This window comes from Homarus americanus, unplaced genomic scaffold (genome assembly GCF_018991925.1).
Source record: "Homarus americanus isolate GMGI-L3 unplaced genomic scaffold, GMGI_Hamer_2.0 scaffold36970, whole genome shotgun sequence".
Taxonomy (NCBI): Eukaryota; Metazoa; Arthropoda; class Malacostraca; order Decapoda; family Nephropidae; genus Homarus; species Homarus americanus.
The window spans coordinates 889642-908768 of NW_024740094.1; the positions used below are offsets into that span (position 1 = coordinate 889642).

The 19127-nt window shown below is 37.9% G+C and overlaps 1 protein-coding gene across 4 annotated transcripts in view; it reads left to right on the top strand.

Annotated features, from left to right (window-relative positions):
• Positions 1-13225, top strand: part of LOC121875108 — a 63161-nt gene extending 49936 nt beyond the window's left edge. For all 4 annotated transcript variants that reach the window (XM_042379471.1, XM_042379469.1, XM_042379468.1 and 1 more), the window contains 4 exons: positions 748-914; positions 1389-1527; positions 3735-3824; positions 4743-13225. In XM_042379471.1, the coding sequence (XP_042235405.1) occupies positions 748-914; positions 1389-1527; positions 3735-3824; positions 4743-4911 (565 nt within the window). In that variant the 3' untranslated portion in view covers positions 4912-13225. The remainder of the gene's footprint in view (positions 1-747; positions 915-1388; positions 1528-3734; positions 3825-4742) is intronic.
• Positions 13226-19127: the final 5902 nt, after the last annotated feature.

Sequence of the window (19127 nt, forward strand, 5' to 3'; positions counted from 1 at the left end):
CCACCCACTTGTGAAGGAAATGTTCTGTGATAACAAGCAGTAGGTTTCGCTGTGAAGTATTGGAGAACGTCCTGTTACTAGAAAATCTTGAGAATACATTCACAGAAGCAGTTAAGGTTTCCTTGTTATGCTTAAGGGAACGTATGGTTGATTCGGGGCAGTTGAACCTACACATAATTTCACAGGTACGAGCACCACTTTTGATCATTTCAAGCATCTCTCGTTTCATTTCAAGGGATGTATTTCCTCTTCTTGACTCCCATATGGTGGTCACGCTTGGCTTGTGGCTTTCCTTGTTGACCTCTACGGCCATCATTACCACCAGAACCACTCCCGATACATTACGCACCTCACTCATGTTAATACACAAGAATCGTTAATAGTTAAACAAGAATTTCGCGAAACGTAAGCACAATGGGTTATATAATCCAAGGTCACTGCACCGCTCGCTCATTCAAACTAACTGCCGTTACGCCGTAAACAAAAAACCACTCGGCGGGTTGACGGATAATAAAGGACCGTGACAATGCGCGCTGTCCACTCAACAATGATTTGCAAAGCTGGTGATGAAAATTGCAATTCTTGAGAGGCTGGAAATTTTAAAAGTGACGCGAAACATATGAGTTGTGAATCTAAAATTCGCTAAACTTGAGATCCCATTGTACTGTATTCTTAACTTTTGTTGACATCCTTACAAATATATCCTATGATTTCTACTTCTGATGTTGAGTAAATTTTTTTTCCCAGGAACCGTCAGGATGTTGGCTCCAGAAAACGCTTCCTTCTATACTCTGTGTACACATGGGTGGTTGGAGCTTTGCTAACAACTGTTGTGCTTGTCACACCTTATGCAACTGGGAAGGAACATGATACAAGTCTCATGGAAGACAAGCCTGGTGTTTGTAAATTAAAAAGTAAGTTGTAACTTATACAAAATTTTATATGCCTATGCTGAGCCTCTCTGTATCAATTAAAGGAGCTTGCTGTGTTTGCAAGACAAAAAGCTATATAAATGTAAAACAAGAGGAGATGTAAGTATCATTACTTTTTTACATATGAGGGGAAAAATGAAAGTACTGTATCTGAATAGGAACATGAAAGGCTAGGAAATGAAAAACTACAACATTCATAAATTGTCTTAGAAAACTCTTGTATCATACAACAGTATCTGGTCATCACTACTGATTATATTTGTTTTTCTGATTCACTTATAAGTCATTGAATTTTATATATGAAATATATTTGGAATGAACATTATATTTCATACTTGGAGTACACATATTATCCTGTCACTCTAGTTTTTACTTTTCTTTAAAATTTTGCTCCCTAATTTATAGATCCATCCAATAAATACTGTATTCTTTTTCTAATGATGTTTTTATTTTCAGCGGATATAAACATGATACTGCAGTTAGTGGAGACATTACTGATGATAGTTAATTTCATCTTCATTGCATTGGCAACTTCAAATACCTGCAAATATCCAAAGTTTGGAAATGGCCTCCCACGTTGTGAAGCTACTTTGAGGTAAGATATTGTTATAATTTAAATTGCAAGTAAAGTGTTAAAGTATTACAGAAGAATGCCTTACTCATAGAATTTGAGAAATGCAAGAGCAAATAAAATCATTGATACATTATCACGCTAACCCACGCAAGCATGAAAAATAGTCAGAAAACGATGATGATTACTGCATCAAGTGCTTGAGGCAAAGGTAAGTATGAGATAGAAAAATTATAAGAATTTAAATATCTAGCAGTTCATTTTATGGTTGCAATTATGTGCCCAGATCCTTCAAAGGTTTGAACCTATCATAATATTCTCCTAACTGAAAGTGTGAATGCATCTAACTGGCACCCCAAGTCTTCTTTGCTAAAATGTAACTCAACATGCCTTCAGAACACCACAGAGATCACAACAGATGTACAGTGATCCATCGGTTAACAAGCGCCTCGGTTAACGAGATTTTGGTTAACGATTTACCTTCCATAAGATTCTTAACTTCGGTTAACGAGCAATCCCTCGATTAACGAGTTTTTTAAGAACCGACTTCAACATGTTTTTGCTTGCATTTGGCGGTCCACCAGCTGTAGTATTAGTCCGCCAATACAGTAATTGGTTTTAGGGCTTAAATTCCTTACTATTTTAGTAAATATCAAGAAGTTTATACTATTCAATAATTTTAAAAGTTTAATATTAACTTTTTTAGTCATTTTAACAATTATTGAACATAATTGAAGGTAAAGAAACTAGTTTCTGGCATGCCATCCAGCCTGTTAACACACCAGACAGTCTCTCTCTGTTTTCAGTGGAGGTAACATTTTGCTTGAGACTCTTTAACTAAATGCTTTTTTCTGTGTTTCCAAGCAAATTATTGGTCATTTTGAAATTTATTTTACATATTGACAATATATAATGCAGTGCAGTGTTGATTTAAAGAAAATAATCTGGAATTACACCAAGAGAACTAAAATGTTATGGGTGAAATGGGTGAGATTTCCGACCATGGCCAAGAGTACCAGAGGGTTAATGAAAAACACTTTCATTATCCTGCTTACTATCTTTGGATATTACACTGTATATTGAAACCATCACTCCCACACAAGCTTATCTATCAGTAAGTAAATTTAAACAAATTGTACTCTTGGTATACCTAACCTAAGGTAAAATAATATACCTATACCTCATAGTAATCATTAGAGGTAACTGATGAATCCGCATAATTACTTTTAATGCTGTCCAATCACTTTAACAGAGTCCACAAGCTTCAGACACAAACCCCCCCTGGAGAAGAACTTATGCTGTGATATACTGTACACACATTATGAATATCCTCTTATGAAACTATAATTCACATGAATGGCCATGTTCGCTTGAAATTAAGTGTGCAATTATCATGTACTTATTACAGATTTAAAGTTTACCTTATGATCCTTCAAATCAATACTAGTTTTCATATTGCAATGTGAACAGTCACCCATAAAATGTCATTGAACATCTGGAGGGTAATAATTTTTTCTGGGGATGGGTCCAGGTTAATAGGATTGGAGCCTTGCCCTCAGTGTTTAAGTCTAACTCTGGGTAATTACTGTTTGGGGAGCAAATCAGGCTAGTGGATAAATGAGTCCATAAACCCAAACCTTAAACATTTTCATCATCTCCCTGAAGGGAACTCAGTTTTTATTATATAATGTAGAAGAGGGAACAATGGTTAATAAAGCTGTTCGTATGTGCAGACCTGTGAACCAAACTCGTGAGTTAAATAGGTGATGTTTGGGTTATCCCACCAGTTCCTAATTTAGCTCCATGAATAGAATTGTGCACCATGAATTAGTGTAGGGATGTGTTCCTTTTCAGAAATGATTTTACTTGGAGGAAAGTTTGACTGTATGATAAGTGCACAACAGAAATAGAAGGACATGTGTAGTATAAAATGCAGTAGGGGGCAAAACCAAATTTGGTTTGTTGTCGCCTTCTTGTAACTGAAACAAATGGAGAAGTACTGGTTACTTAGCATGATCCAGTTAACCTTCTACCTTGAATCTTGGCTCTTTTTCCCAAAGAGCCTTGCTAGAATCACTTCTGTCAGGGTTAGTCTGGTTACTGGAAGAATGACATGGTTCCTCTTGTCTGGTGTAGTTAGGTTATAAATTGCTTTGCCATGATTTTCAAATATTTCAATAGGTTCTTACAGTAATATAATTTCTAAATTGAAATTGAATCTCTGCCAACAGTTTGAAACAAGGATGGAAGCTGTTCATCATCATGATTGGCCACACAGTTATTGATGTTCCTGATGATATACTAGAAATACGCCTTGTTGAGTGAGTATGGATTATATTTTGTTCTGGGAATCAAAAAGTGCACTATTTGCCTCTATTCTTTTTTCTGCACGTTATAGACCAGCCTCTTCCTTTTTCACAAAATTAACTCCCGAAAACCCTTCTTTATATGATGCAATAATGACAAACTTTTGCAAATTTACCCATTACTTAGTCTACTATTTTTTCTTACCTCCATATGCAAGTCAATCAATGTCTTGAGAATTTTAAGGGTAAGTTATTTCAAACTTACAGGGTAGATTCTTTTGCAGGAGAATCTGAGACATTTTAATTACATCGGTTAATCCAAAATAATCAGAAGCTGAAATGGTAGGGAGAGGCAAACATGATTGCCAGAATTGCACTCTAGTCCTGTGTCCTGCATCACTCATTCTAAAGACAATCTATCATAGTGGTGCTACATATTTGCTAATCTTCTGTTACAGACAAGAGTACTGGTACATTATCATATGATAAAACATTTGCCTCGGGAAAAAATCACCAGATAAGTTAAACATTTGCCTCATTCTCTATCTTAAATACTGAGTAATTTGTAATTCAGAACTTTCTGAGCCTTCATCTTTCATTCCATCTTCATTGCATTTTTTTTGTCTCTGCAGCCATGTTATACAGTGTATGCCAATTTCAAAGGTAGCAATTGTATTTTTGTTTTGGCTGTGTGAGTTGACCACATGAACACCTGACTAGCTTGAGATTCTTTCTCCCATCTTTTGCAGCTTACTTAGCTAGTGATCAATCATTGCTACTCTACTTTTGAAACTTATTAATAAACTTTTCCCAAACTCCATTATCATTACTTTTAAATTGACTTCCAATTAATTCTGTTATGTATGAAACCTATACTATTCTCTCTCATTGGTGCACCAAAGTTGCTCATCAAGATTAATATTTTTGTTTCAGTTTGTGGCGATATGTGTTAATTGAGTCATTAGCCATCTTCGCAGTGTTCGCATATAGAAAAACGGTGCTAAAGACATTGAACCGTTGTTTCTGCCGGGCACCGTGTTACCACCCTGATGAGGAAATGTCATCAGTACAGGAGAAAGATCAACTCACAACGATGCATTAACCATAGAGTTTAAAACTTAAAGGTTGTAGGTCATCCATGGTCCAGTCACCAAATACATTCTGCTACACCTGTAGTACTAGAGATTATTAAATAGATTATAGAGAAGTATTTTCTCTGAAGACTGCTTTTATACAAGGGGAAATGTCTTTCATATTTTCTTCATATGGTTCTGATAGCTGAAAAAGTCATTACAGTAGTCTAATCACTAGTAAGCATGGCACATTAGGAATCTGCCATTTTTCATACCCTCATTGCTGCAATCACATACTGTACTGTAGGTTGCTGGTGTTTGTACATGTTACACATGAAGCATAAAACAGATTTGTAATTTGCTTAACAGTTTCAGTTCCTAAATATTTAGCATTTTAAATAGTGCATACACAACTGGAGAGAAAATACTGTTATGGATTGGATGGCAGTCAAAGCTCTTTCATTCTGTATTTTATCTTGACATTTAAACACTCATAACTGGGTGAACTTTTTTGTATTAAATGGTTACTATTGTGTTGCAAGATGTCCAAGATATATTTTGTTCTTATCTTTAAGAACAAAATGAATGTGTACATATTTCAGAATTTGTGATGTGGGCAGTGAAGCTGTGTGTGAAGTGCAGTCTTTGGTATATTTGCCCTCATCGGTGCTCACTTGTGCCAGAATCTGTTGGCGGTACAGTAAGATCCCTCAAGTTTGTATACGATACCTCAAGGAATGACAGGTTGGCAAATCTAATATTTTTTGTGAGCTGTTGATTTTATAGTGGATTAATGGGTACTGGGACTGAACCAAAAATATCAGGTATGTACAGTCATGGGCAGTAGTTGTGTGACAACACACTCCCTGTATTTTATAGTTCCATTGCTGGTATGAGGTAGAACCTCTCCTCCACTGTACTCATCGACCAATTTTAAGGGTAACTAGAGCACTGTAAATACATCGCTGCATATTGTTGATTCCATGGTCATTGTCAGAGTGAATAGGCGGAGAAGTGTTGCACAACTATTTCTCTTAACCATACAACACATACTGTACATAGAGCTCCAGGGACTTTAAACTCAAATTATGTAATACAAAACACTATGGAATGACCAAGGGACCAGGAGTGCACATAAAACATATGATAGGTTAAAATAGTCTAATCTACATTTGTTATTTTTTCACCTAGTGGATATCCATATAGGGTAACTTTTGATAAAATTTGGCAAAATCTTGCTTTATCTCTGACAATTTCTGCTTTTGGAGAAACAACGTAGTATATGAAACACTGAAAACAAGAAAAAGATAACAAAAATACCTTGATATACTTTTTCTCCCAATTCCTTACCTCTGAAAGACACCAAGGCTATATACTATATAGCCTTGGTGTACTTTTCATTCAAATATTCACTTTAAAGACACTAGCCTTGGTAACTTTCTGAAGTGAATATTTGAGAGAAAAAGTGTACCAAAGCTATAGCCTTGATGTCTTTGAGGTAAAAATCGTCAAGATTTGGAAGAAAAGCATACTTTTCTCTCAAGTATTCCCCTTTAAGACACTAGCCTTGGTATCTTTCCGAGGTGAATATCATTAAGAATTGGGAGAAAAAGTATACTGGTGACACCATTCACCAGTAAACACCTTATCAGTTAATATTCCATCACACTGAAAATAAAAATGGCATAATTGTACTTCACAAAAACATTTCTACAGTATATATATATATATATATATATATATATCAAAATTAGAGATATGAAATTGACCTATAGAAAAAAATTTGTTTCTCAATTTTATTGGAAAAATGTGCACAGAATGGATCATATGTGTCAGTAATTGAGATAGGCCATTATATGGTATGTGAACTTGAGGGGTTTTACTGTAAGACAATAAGAGGAAATAAAAAATAAATAAATCATGATATCTTCTCACCAAGACAGATGGGTCTTCCTCAGATTTAATTTTAATGATAAATTGAGCTGTGGTCTGTCCTCAGCTGTATAAATTTGCAGATGTTAGTTTAATAACCATAGAAATTTTTTTGCATTACTTCTTTATCTTGTATATAAAGTATAATGGTTCTGCTGCTGCTCATTATTGTTTAGTTTTAAGTATGAATGAATGCCTAAAAAATGCTCAAGTTGTTTTTAGATTAGAGCAGTGCTCTGATATGTATGTGAACTCGAAATATACATTTATTCTAACTACAGCTTGTATTTAGTCCAAGGATGACTTTCTCTGAATGGTTTATCCTTTTAGTTTGGGCCTTTTTTTTATGTTACACAATGACAGTGTTATTTCTGTACATATTAATTTTTTATGAAAACAGCATTGTTTTAGTTTTTATTTTCTTTGATTTTAAACACCAAATGTTTAAAATGGATAAAAACATTTTAATTGTGCACGATGCATATTCACTTTGGTGCACACATGTAAGTCAAGATGGCTTCTCGGCTTTCTGAGTCTTTATGTATTGATAATTATCCTTAGGTATGTGTTAGTGGATTCAAGGATAATGGGATGAAATCTATTTATATTACTGATGCCTTGCTGCCTTCAAGGTTTCAAAAACTGCCAGAGGTAAATAGAATTTCCTAAACATATCCACCATATCCTCAACAGAAATAATAAGGAAACAACTAAAGATCATATATGTTAAGTCAGATGAGGTGACTCAAGTATAGTTAGAAAGTCTATAGATTAAATACCCAATGTTTTTAGAACATGAAGGGATATGGGAGGCAAAGGTTACCATTTACAGGTTAATGCTAGGTGTCTTTGCCATTATACTTAGTGTACTTCTTGAGCCTCATATGATAGCTACACCAGCATTTCACAGTTCAGTCCCCTAGTTCCCACTGACCTCATCAACACCCATAAGGAGAAGGGGGAGAATCTGAGTTACCTGATCTAGACTGCTTTAAAATTGTATGACTGGATCAATTTGTCATTTAGGTTGATGTCCGACTTGAGTCAAGTATCTCAAGCCTGCTGGAGATGGAAGGCACGAAGAGCTTGAAGTAATGGTGCAAAATTTACCCTGTTGATGAATTTCTCCTAAAGAAAGGTAAAATGGGGAAATATACCTTCAGCTCCACATGGTCAAGCAGTCCAAGTATCGGCTAAAAAAATACAGCCCTCAGAAAAGCCAGTGAAAACACACACCCCTTGAGGCCATGCTTCCATGGGATATAAGGCTAAATTTGCTTAATTTTCCAAACCCTGAAATCCCGGAAGCTCCAGGCTCAGCTCCAGTAAAATACCTATACTATACATGGAACCCATAAGGACATGAGCAAGAAAATTATACTTAATCTTTTTTATGACTAAAAGTCAGAAATCTACAGAACACTTTATGGAAAAAGCTAAATCATGGTAGGAAGCAACTAGCATAAAATCCTCAAATAAGAAAGTGAGAAAGAAAGAAAGATAAGCTGATCCTAATCTGTTCTAGAACCCTGAAAACACATCTGCTCCTGTATAATCCTCTTTAGGAACAGAATATATGTAAAACTAGGAGTTGGCAAGTTCCAGCTCCCAAAAGAATAACTCGAAGGAAGATCCCTGATTTTTCTTAGCTCAGTGGACAAGTGTAGTTAGTACCCAAGGCCTCCCAAGATGCCAAGAGTATGGTGAATATATTCACCCTCTGAATCTTATTCATTCTAAATGTAACTTCAAATAATTGTCAAACGAAAGTATGGATCAATTCACTATTATATACCAATGTAACATAACCTTGATGAAGTTCCTCTCGGTCTGTATCTGAAAGAGGAGGAAGAACCATCCTTGAGAGCCCTTACAAACCTTTCAAGGCAGCCAGAATCCTACCATGAGACAGGTTGCCATGTGCATGAAGTCTAGCCTGTCTGGCCTGCCCCATCTCTACTTACCCTCTTCCTCCTCCTGGAGTTTAGCTCCATTTAGAATAATGTAACTGGAAGGTACCTGGTAAATACTAAATCAACCTAATATATTATCTTTACTGAGAAAGAACCTTGGGACTTTTAATTACACATTAAATTAATACATGTTAGGGTGTCATCCCTAAACAAAGAAAATGGGACTACCCACCTTGCTCATAATGATACAACCAGACTCCTGACTTATGCAACTAGTCAGAGATACAGGAGGAATGTAGGAGCCAGATTCCAACTGAATTTCTCCCTTGATCTGGCAAAAAGAATTTTGGGAACCCTCGCTCCAGAACCATAACTACTTTTGGAAAAAACTTCTTTTACTCTCATAAACAGTGTCACCGTGCGAGGATGGATTGCCAAGGTCTCATATTTACTTACTGACCAAGGAGAATCAAAGATAATCAAGTAAGTAAATTCCCAACAAAACAAAACATGAAAAGCAAATATCAACTACTGCTAAGTCACCATATATCCTAAGTCAACCAGGATGCCCAAATCTCCTGAGCCCATTTCATAAAGGGCTCCAGTTACCTAAACCTGAAGCAAACTCTTGCAGGGAACCCTCAAAATCCCTGAGCCAGGTCAAAGAAAAGGCCAAGGCAAAGATCCCTTAATAAAAACAAAACTACAGTAATCTTAAAGCAGCCTAATCACTAAAGTCAAATCTATTAAAAAAAGACTACCATAAGGGGCATTAATGATTGGTGACGAGTTTAAATCACCCTCCCACAGCCAGATTGTATGCAAGCCCACCAAGTTTGTTCATTTGGGGGGAAAAATAAGTCAGAGGCCATCCAATTCAGGCAACAAGGGGGTAAAAAATATACAGTGCAGTATTATAAGCACAGACTAATTTACTGGTAAATTTATGTTGCTTTACCTGTGGTGATGGCCTTTGTAGTAAGCCCATAGTGGAGTTTAGGACACTTAAGGTGTTGGGGTAGCTCAGATGGAAACCAGTGATGAATAACTAGAGTGCATCTTGTTGAATGATCCAATCCAGATTGTGCTGGCTGATGATCCCCAAGATGGTTCAATCCTAAAAGAGAAAACAGAAAAAAAAACATGAAGAGGATACTATGGTATATAAAGAAAAGCCTAACTCCTAAGATGGGATAAACTTCCCCCCCCCAACTCCTTTTGAAGGAAATTTATCCTGAAATTCCATTCTAAATAACAACAGTACAGTACATACTTAATGCCATAGGCCAGACATCAACATAAGAATTGAAACAATCGCATGGTAGGCTGCATTACACGAGTTTAGACTGTGCTGCAGTATGATTAACTTGCCCAGAGTTGGGTGACTACAGTCATGAACTGACCAAATTTACATTTAATTTTCAACATAAACAGCCATGTAAAGCTGTCTGCTTAAGCTCCTCTGTTGTATACAATTGAAAGATGAAAACCCATGAAATGATAGTTTGTAGCCAAATCATATGAGGGATGTTAGGGACAAGTGTGTTAAGCACACTTTCACCTCCCAGACCCATTTCAAGTTCACCTTATTTTCAAATTTGTCCCAGTCAACAATGTTGGGGTTCTTGGAACACTGGGTTTAAACCTGTTCACTCACTATTTATACTCCACAATTTTTTGTATAAATATCTTCACAAATTTTAAGGTTATTTTAGCAACAACATGATTTCATTCTTGCCTTGGAATTGCTTAATTGACAACACACTGATTTAGCTTTAAGTTCAGTCACTAATTTATTTTTTGTAGAGAAATTCCTTCTAATAATTTGGTATCCTATTCAATTTGAATGGAGAATTTAGAGCTGTCTGCAAGCACCCTTCACATAATATTTGTTTGTCATATATTTTGTCCATAACCCGTCAGACATCACTACAAGCTAGAGAAAGTATGCATTCCATAGATTTGTAACTTTTTAAATATAATATTCTTAGTTTTAACTTTTACATGAAGAACATGTTGATGTTCTATGCAGATGTCCATGTTGACCAGTTTATTCTAAACCTGTATTTTTAAATGCATTTACTGGATCTTATGGTATTTATCCAAGTTCTGTGTTCATTGTATAATTTATACTGTAGTAATTAATCTGTAAATACAGTATCTGTACAACTTTAACAACCTGTTCTTATTCATAAATGATAAGCAGTGACACACACATTAGTATATATTTGTGGGAATTAATTGGAATTAATGTATCATTCAAAGGCAGAAATGATAGTCTAACTTCTCATTTAGTCAACACATAACCAAGTCCTGAATACCCAACTTGAAAGCTCAAAACCTAATCTTTAATAAATCAGTCAAACTTTATACTAAAGTTAACATATTAAAACAATATGAATTACTGTATTGTTTTATTATTTTAATCTTATAGTTGGTCTGATTTACAAAGTTGACATTCACTTTACTTAAGATCTTCCAAATATTTTCCTTATGGTATTCTGAATATTGATTAGGCTATCAGATAAATGAAACGGTTTCTACCGAGATATTACGAATCTAAAATTAATTAAAGAAGACACAATAAGTATGCACACGGTTTCTAATTGGTTACAATGAGAATTTTTAATTTTGGTAATTAGAAAAAATTGACTTTAAAACTGAACAGAAAAGAATAAAAAGTAAAATGTGAAGGATAGTGATGTGTACAGTACTGTACTGACTCACTAGGTTGGTTGTGGCTGCACAGAAACTCAATTAGAGTATAGTACTTCAGGAACCACGAAGGTTAATTAATGTACTATGCAAAGATATTATAGAATCTGATTATGACAATGTTCACTGAGCTATGAGGAGTGATGTACAGTATCTTTTAAGAGAGTGGTCCCCAACCTTTTATAGGCCCTGTACACAACAGACTGGAGACAAACAGCAGTTCCTCTCCCTCTCTCTCTCTTACTAAAGTCGTATCAAGTTATTACTTACATTCATTATTTTCACTGACAAAGAATCCCATATATTTTACAAATTTCTACCAAACCCTTGTGGGCTCCATAATATGGTTCTGCGGCACCATACAGATTGGAGACCACTGCTGTTAGAGGACAGTTTTGATAGTAATCTAATCACACATTACATAACTGTCACACAGCCAACATGTGCCAAGGAAACTGTGTCATCAGGGTACTGTACTGTGATTTATTAACTATGTAATATGTTAGTGTGCCATACATGCGTATATGTATACAGTATATGAGTGCTTGCTTTAATACTAGAGCTAATGATTATTAAATGGTACTAAAAATGTTCCTTATGCATTAATTGGTTTTATATTAATAAAAAATTTGTTTTTATCTGTTTACCGGTATTGCAATTATTTTATTGCTATCAATTACAAGACAAAATAATTTTTAGAACTGCATTAACGTAATGTAGTCATTATTTACATGAAATTTAAGTAATTTTATATTAAATCAAGTATTTTTTTTTTAATGTTCAGGTTATGTCACATTGTAATTGTACAGTTACAGTACAGTAAAGTACTGTATACAGTACAGTACTTAATTTTGTAGCCTTTAAATTTGAATATCTAACGTTCATTATGTAGATAGATTCTCCTATTAGTAGCATGTAATATAATTTTTATTGATTTTGTTTATTATACCGTGAATGTCTTAAGCTATTAGAAGAACTTATGTTACCGAGGGAATAGTGTTTAAACTGCCTCGCCGATATCTGTATACTCGAGTTTGGTTGTTATAACATTCAAATTAATGTTACCTGTGCTACAGTATTTCAATATCAAAATTATATGAGTCAGCAAATTAAGTAATCAATACACTGGTATACTTGTAACATGAATATTGAGTAAAAAGTATTATTGGGTAGATTTGCATTTGTATCAGACAATCTTTTGTGCAGTGTATTATACATAACCAAAGAAATGCATGAAAAGTTTGCTTGTGGTTGCTGTTTATTGATAACTGTCAGCCTTGATTGGATTCTCATTTGCATGTTACTCTTTCATCCTCTCATGTACAATATGTTCACTTTTATTCTTGGGTGGTCATACCGGGACAATATGTTTATTTTACTTTTATACTACTGTTTGATGATACTTCAATGGATTTAATAACTAACATTCACATATATGATACAAACGACTATATAAAAAAAGGTGGGGGAGGGTTGATGTATTGTTCTTGATGCTACAGTTGTCCAAAAATTTCACCAGCTTAGAATCTTGTATTCTCAACAGGAATAACACATTTACCTACAGTAGAGTGTACAACTGTTCTGCAGCATCTGATCTGATGTCTTTGAGTACATCATACAAATTCAGATGTGAATTGACATCAACATGTATTTTTTAGCAACAAAGTTCATGCGTCATTCTTTGCATGGGGTAAGAACGTGTTTTTCTTTTATTTTCTTTTTTAAGAAATGTATGTAAAATTTGCAGACCACATTTTTAATAAAAGAAAAATTCCTTGTATGATTAATTTTTTCATTGACTTTTAATAACTCACAAGCACATTTGATTATTTTGCTGAGCATCTCTTGTATAAAACCACGATTTCAACATAACGGATCACCTGAAGATTAGCCCCAGTTTATTTCATCTTAATATTAGCCATCCTAATGTTAATTTACCCTTACATAGTCTAACCTATCCTAATCTAATCTAACTTAGCATTCCCAAAACAGCCATGTCTCCACCTGCCCCTTCCGTTCTATACCCCCCGATCTTTTTTCTGCACTGAGTGAGTTTAGCAGAACTGTACTGTACTTGTGACCAAGATCTAGCATCCAACTGACAGTAGAATAGCATAACAAATATACTATGTGTCAACCATTGATCTCATCAAGCATTACAATATACAGACAATACAATACAGTATTACCCCGCCTAACGCGGTTTCACTTAACGCGTTTTATCATATACGCGGTGCCTCGCCAGAGCTGAACTTTCACTTAACGCGGAATTTTTCATCATATACGCGGTGAGTGTCCGGCTCGAGACGCTATTTTTAGATTTTGCCCACGCGCCACCCGCCTGCCTGCCTGCCTCTCCCTCCTCCTCCCTCCGCTTGGGCAAGCGGCGCGGTAAGGTTGCGCAGTGTGTGTCTTTGTTGCGTTATCACTGACGTCATATGACGTATCGGACTGTGATTGGCCATGCATCCCTACCCCCCTCTGCTGCTAGCTGTAATTGGCTTAAAGTATTATGACGTGACCACCCTGGGGAGGGAGGGAGGGAGGAGAGACGATGCTTGACCTAGCTGCGGCAGTTTCATCCCTCAAGGCCACACCGTGTTATACTGCCAGATCTGGGGTCACTAAATCTAAGGGGATAACTTAACTCTAATCTTAATGTCTAAGGGTCGCTGCCACCAGACCCCCTCTGGACAGCATGTAGCTCGTTAGGTAGCGGGCAGAGCGGACTAGGCATTGGGTTAGGTTTTCCATTGATCAGATCGATAAGGGTAAAGAAGGGTGAAACCATAACATGTCTTCATTGATTTATTTCTTATAAAACACACTGGTAAAAAACACATACAACCACACTGTGGACCATAATTCCAAGGCCTGTCCCAGGGTATAACACTGGCGCCTCTAACAACTGTTGTTGTGGTCGGTTACACTCCGACCCGAGATGGGTTTGGGGTCCTTGGCCCACGAGGTAGAGTAGAGCCGATTAATCATGACGAATCAGCGCCATCACTCCTATATTGACTACTGCTGGGTATCCACCGGCTCCGAGCGACCGGTGGGTTTCAATTAAGCCCACCCTTGATCTGGAGATAAACGGGAATCAGCGTCAGGGAACCAAAACATGACAACACCAACAAACTCTCTTGTCCAGACGACAGACGCATTTACGTTATATTACTTCTACACTGGGTGAATGACAATTCAACTGTTAAATCATGAACACTGGTGAACACTGATAATCACTACAATTGACTGAATTAACTGAATGGCTAGGAAACACAGAACATACCTGGAGATAAACGGTAATCAGCGTCAGGGAACGCTGATTCCTCACCAGCTCGAGTTTATATACCCCTGAGTTGCCAGTGATCGCCACTCACACAATGACCATAATTACAAACAAACTAACTGTTACTCATTCAAAGACGACCCTCAGTTGACAAAGGTCTGGCGAATTACTTGGGTTGATTTACACCGACTAAGTCAAGATTGAGCTTCCCAGGAGAAAGTGGAATAAACAACGCATTGATAACTGTCTTCACAAAGGCGGGGCTTACTGAGGGATCGCGAGGATAAACACGCACCAGAGATTCTACAAGCGCGGTGGATTTGAATATTATGTAGCGTAATATGAATTAAAACGGGTTTTTAGGAATGACAATGAGCTGCGCAGTACAGTGTAAATGCGCATCCATTGTTCCGTAAAATGGCTTCCGCCGGACCACCACCGCCCCCAGAGAGAGACCTTTCCTTACCTGGACCCAGCGGCTCTAAGCCAAAGAAGATACGACGTTCATTAAGCTACGAGGTGAAGTACCAAATTGTTCAAGATTTGGAGAAAGGAAGACGGCAAGTTGATCTCGCGCGCCAGCATGGCGTCAACGAATCTACGATTCGTACGATCAAGAAGGATGCAGCCAAGATCAAAGAGCACATGAAAATCACAAAGTCTGCAGGTGCTTCATCTATCAGGTATTGCCAGAACAGGGTGCTGGCAAAAGTGGAAAATTTGCTGGTGAGTTATTTGGTGCGTCAGGCGCGACGCAACATGGCGGTGGACACGCGCTCAGTGCAGGAGTACGCACGTGAGCTATACGCAGCAGTGTCACGTAAACTGGGAATTGCAGAGCCCAAACCCTTCAATGCTTCCTCTGGTTGGCTGCATAGGTTTAAGAAGAGGAACAAGATCACCAACATCAACATTGGTGGTGAGGAAGCGAGTGCTGACCGTGTGGCGGCTAGAGATTTTCCTCCGTTTTTACGTGAGATTATGGAGGAAGGACAGTACAGTGACGACCAGGTGTTTAACATGGACGAATCTGGTCTTTTCTGGAAAAAGTTACCTTCCAAGACCTTCGTTGTCCAGTCTGCCAGCAAGGTAAGGGGTCGGAAGTTGCAGAAGGAACGCATCACCGTCCTGTTTACCACCAATGCCTCCGGTACCTGTAAACCAAAATTATCGGTGATTCACACAGCCCGCAAGCCGCACGCCTACAAGAATATGGACATGAACAAGCTTAATGTCCACTGGCTAACCGCACGTAAGGCGTGGATGTCCTCTTCTCTGTCCCTCTTCTGGTTTGACAACTGTTTTGTTCCCGACGTGAAGAAATTCTGCGAGCAACAGAATGTTCCATTCAATATTTTGTTGCTCCTTGACAACGCACCTGGACACTCGCCCCTACTTATGGATCGTCACCCCAACGTAAAAGTGGTCTTCCTTCCTCCCAACACTACGTCATTAATCCAGCCCATGGACCAGGAGTTGATCTGCAATGTGAAAGCTGCGTACTCTGCAAAGAAGTTCAAGCTCCTGAACGACTCTACCAACACCAAGGATGAGTTGCGTAAGCTGGGTGACACCGACAGCGAGAGCAAAAGCGACGAGGACAAGGAACAAGAGGCGGTGACTCAAGAACTTCTCGTCAAACAATTTTGGAAGAAGTTTAATGTTAAACAAGCTGTAGACTTCTTGGTGGAGGCATGGGATCTGCTGACTATTGCTACGATTCGTCACGCATGGAGACATGTGTTGCATGGCATACCAGGTGAGAGGAGGAGTGAACCTGTGACTGGTCAGGTTCAGACTGTTGCAGTAGCAGTGGACCTTGCCAGAGAAGCTGCGCTCAATATTACAGCTGAAGGCTTCTCCGAGACCACCAACGAAGACATCCTGGAGGTGATCAAAGATCCTGAAGTGACTGCCGACGAGATGTTGGAAGAAGAACACGCCAGTGAAGAGGAGGAAGAAGGTGCGTCATTCTCCGAAGAACCTAGTTTAAGTCATAGTGATATTAAGTGTGCCATAGAGTTTGCAGAAAAAATTAAGTCCGTCCTTTCCCGCGACAATGACGATGAACGCTATGAAGTCTTCCATACCCGACTGGTGCAGGCTATGGAGCCGTACATCACGGTGTATCATGACAACATCAAAGCCAGCCGTCAGCAAAGCATAACCGAGTTCTTCGCCCGCAACCCACCACAGCCAGCCCAAGCCAGTGGTAGTGAAAGTGAAGTTGACTTTGAGGGATTTGTCAGGGAAGCCCTGACAACTGTAAGTGACAGTGATGCTGATTCACCTAGTAATGGTGATTCACCTGAGGGCCAGTAATCTGCCCTCTGCCTCGGAACCAGCCTCCATCCCCGTATGCCGACCCATCTCTTCTACTACCGTAAGTGTTCCACAAAATTTTTCGTTTTTTAACCTATTCTTTATTTTTCCTATGTTAACCTTTATCTTTCCTAACCTAACCTCTTCTATATTACTTGTTTTTTCATACCATCATAAGTTAAGATAGAATTTTTACTACAACATAGTTATGTGTCGTCAAAAAGTGGAGTTTGGGGGTCGGGCTGGTTTCTATTGGAATTAATCCCATATGTTCTGTTGTTCACTTAACGCGGATTTCACTTAACGCGGGACCCTCTGGGTTCAATTGACCGCGTTAAGTGGGGTACAACTGTACAAAAAATATATTGAGTGCGAGCAGTAGCGCCCGCAGGAGGAGAGGCACTTGGACATGTGCCCTTCCCCCCAGTCGTCCAGAATATGTACAGTATACAGTATAGATACAGTATTATTATTATCTGTACTCGCATGAAACTTTCTCCTATGAAGAATAAGTAGGTAATATTACAAAAATGAAATGCATTAAAATAAAAATCATTCATCATTTTTGACAAAAATTACAATAAATATGCAATGTGAACTCTGAACTTTGGAACTGCACTAGTTTATAACAAATCTTTAGGTGGTAGCAGGTTCTCATTCAACCAGGAGGCCAGCAACAGGCAACATCTTCTCTAACGAAGCTCCTGCACATCTACCTCCTTCAACAAGCTACTCACCGCACGTCTCTACCAAGCAGCCCCTCACCACACAGCACCTCCAGCACCAGACTGTCTATCATATAACTTATATATTATACAAGAAAACCACATTAGAGTTTCCTTCCATCCTGAGTGCTAGACAACATTAATATCTCGATACCCCTACAATATATACACCCGGCAGCAGCCGCCAGTCCTCTATGAGTCATGGTGGGAAAACCCGAGAAGTAGCCGGTGAATAGTTTCGTTGCTAAGATACGGTAACATCTGGTTGGTTGCTAGGGAAGGCGGCACATTGGAATGTGATGGCAGGTGGTGGGCTGCTACGTAGTTAGTTTGTAGGGTAGACATCCACTACAACATGCACTTGATCTATTAACTCAGATTAAATTAAGTTTACCAATTTTTTGTGACTTTCTGACACCAAATACTAGTCGAGAAGTGATTGGCAGTCCGATTTATTCATCTAGGACCATTATTTGACTTCATTCCGGCTATATTTGGCTACATTTGGGTACATTTGGGTAATTAGTCGGACCCCCACCAGACTGGTGCCTGCACTACGGCACCATAGTTACCCATTGATTCGAATGCCTGCAACTGCCTAGTAGCCTAGCTTATACAATAGATGGGCAAGGGGTGACCTAATTGAAACTTATAAATATCTAGATGGGCACCAACTCAGCAATGAAAAATATAGTTAGAAAAGGCCCATGAAAACAAATTAGACTGCAACGAGTAACTTGTCAATATTAACCCTTGTTTGTTATAAGGCAAAAAAATAAGAAAAAATCTGTGAAACTTAAGTAAGCTGTTATGCTACACTGGCTGAGTCACGCAAGCACCAAAATAACAGTCTTGGGTAAAGTGGTCAGCTCCGTGAGAAGCTTCTGTCTCGCTGTGATCTTGCACATTCCAACTTCCTGTCAGAAATTCATCTTTATTTTTGTAACTTGTCACCCCAGAAATAACCTAATATAACTATAATATGATTGTATAGTTGACTAATAGTTTTGATCGCTTCCAAGTGTACATTATTTTCCCTTTACTTTCCTAAGATGTGTAGTGATGAAATTTTCCACTTCTCGTAAAACATATAGTTCATAAAATTCTATTAACCCTATAATTGGTCAATTTGTAGTTTCGCCCAACCACGGCTTTCGAGTTGAGCAATGTGTTTTTCCGATGGTTTAAAGGTAGACAATTTTAACACTTTTCTTCTATAACGTTTCCCTTGCAATTACCTAAAATTACCTAACCTAACCCCTTAACCGGGGAGCTCCACCCCCCCTGAATCCCCGGAATAGTTAAGTCATTTGCAAGGGAAACGATATAAAAGAAAAGTGTAATAAAAT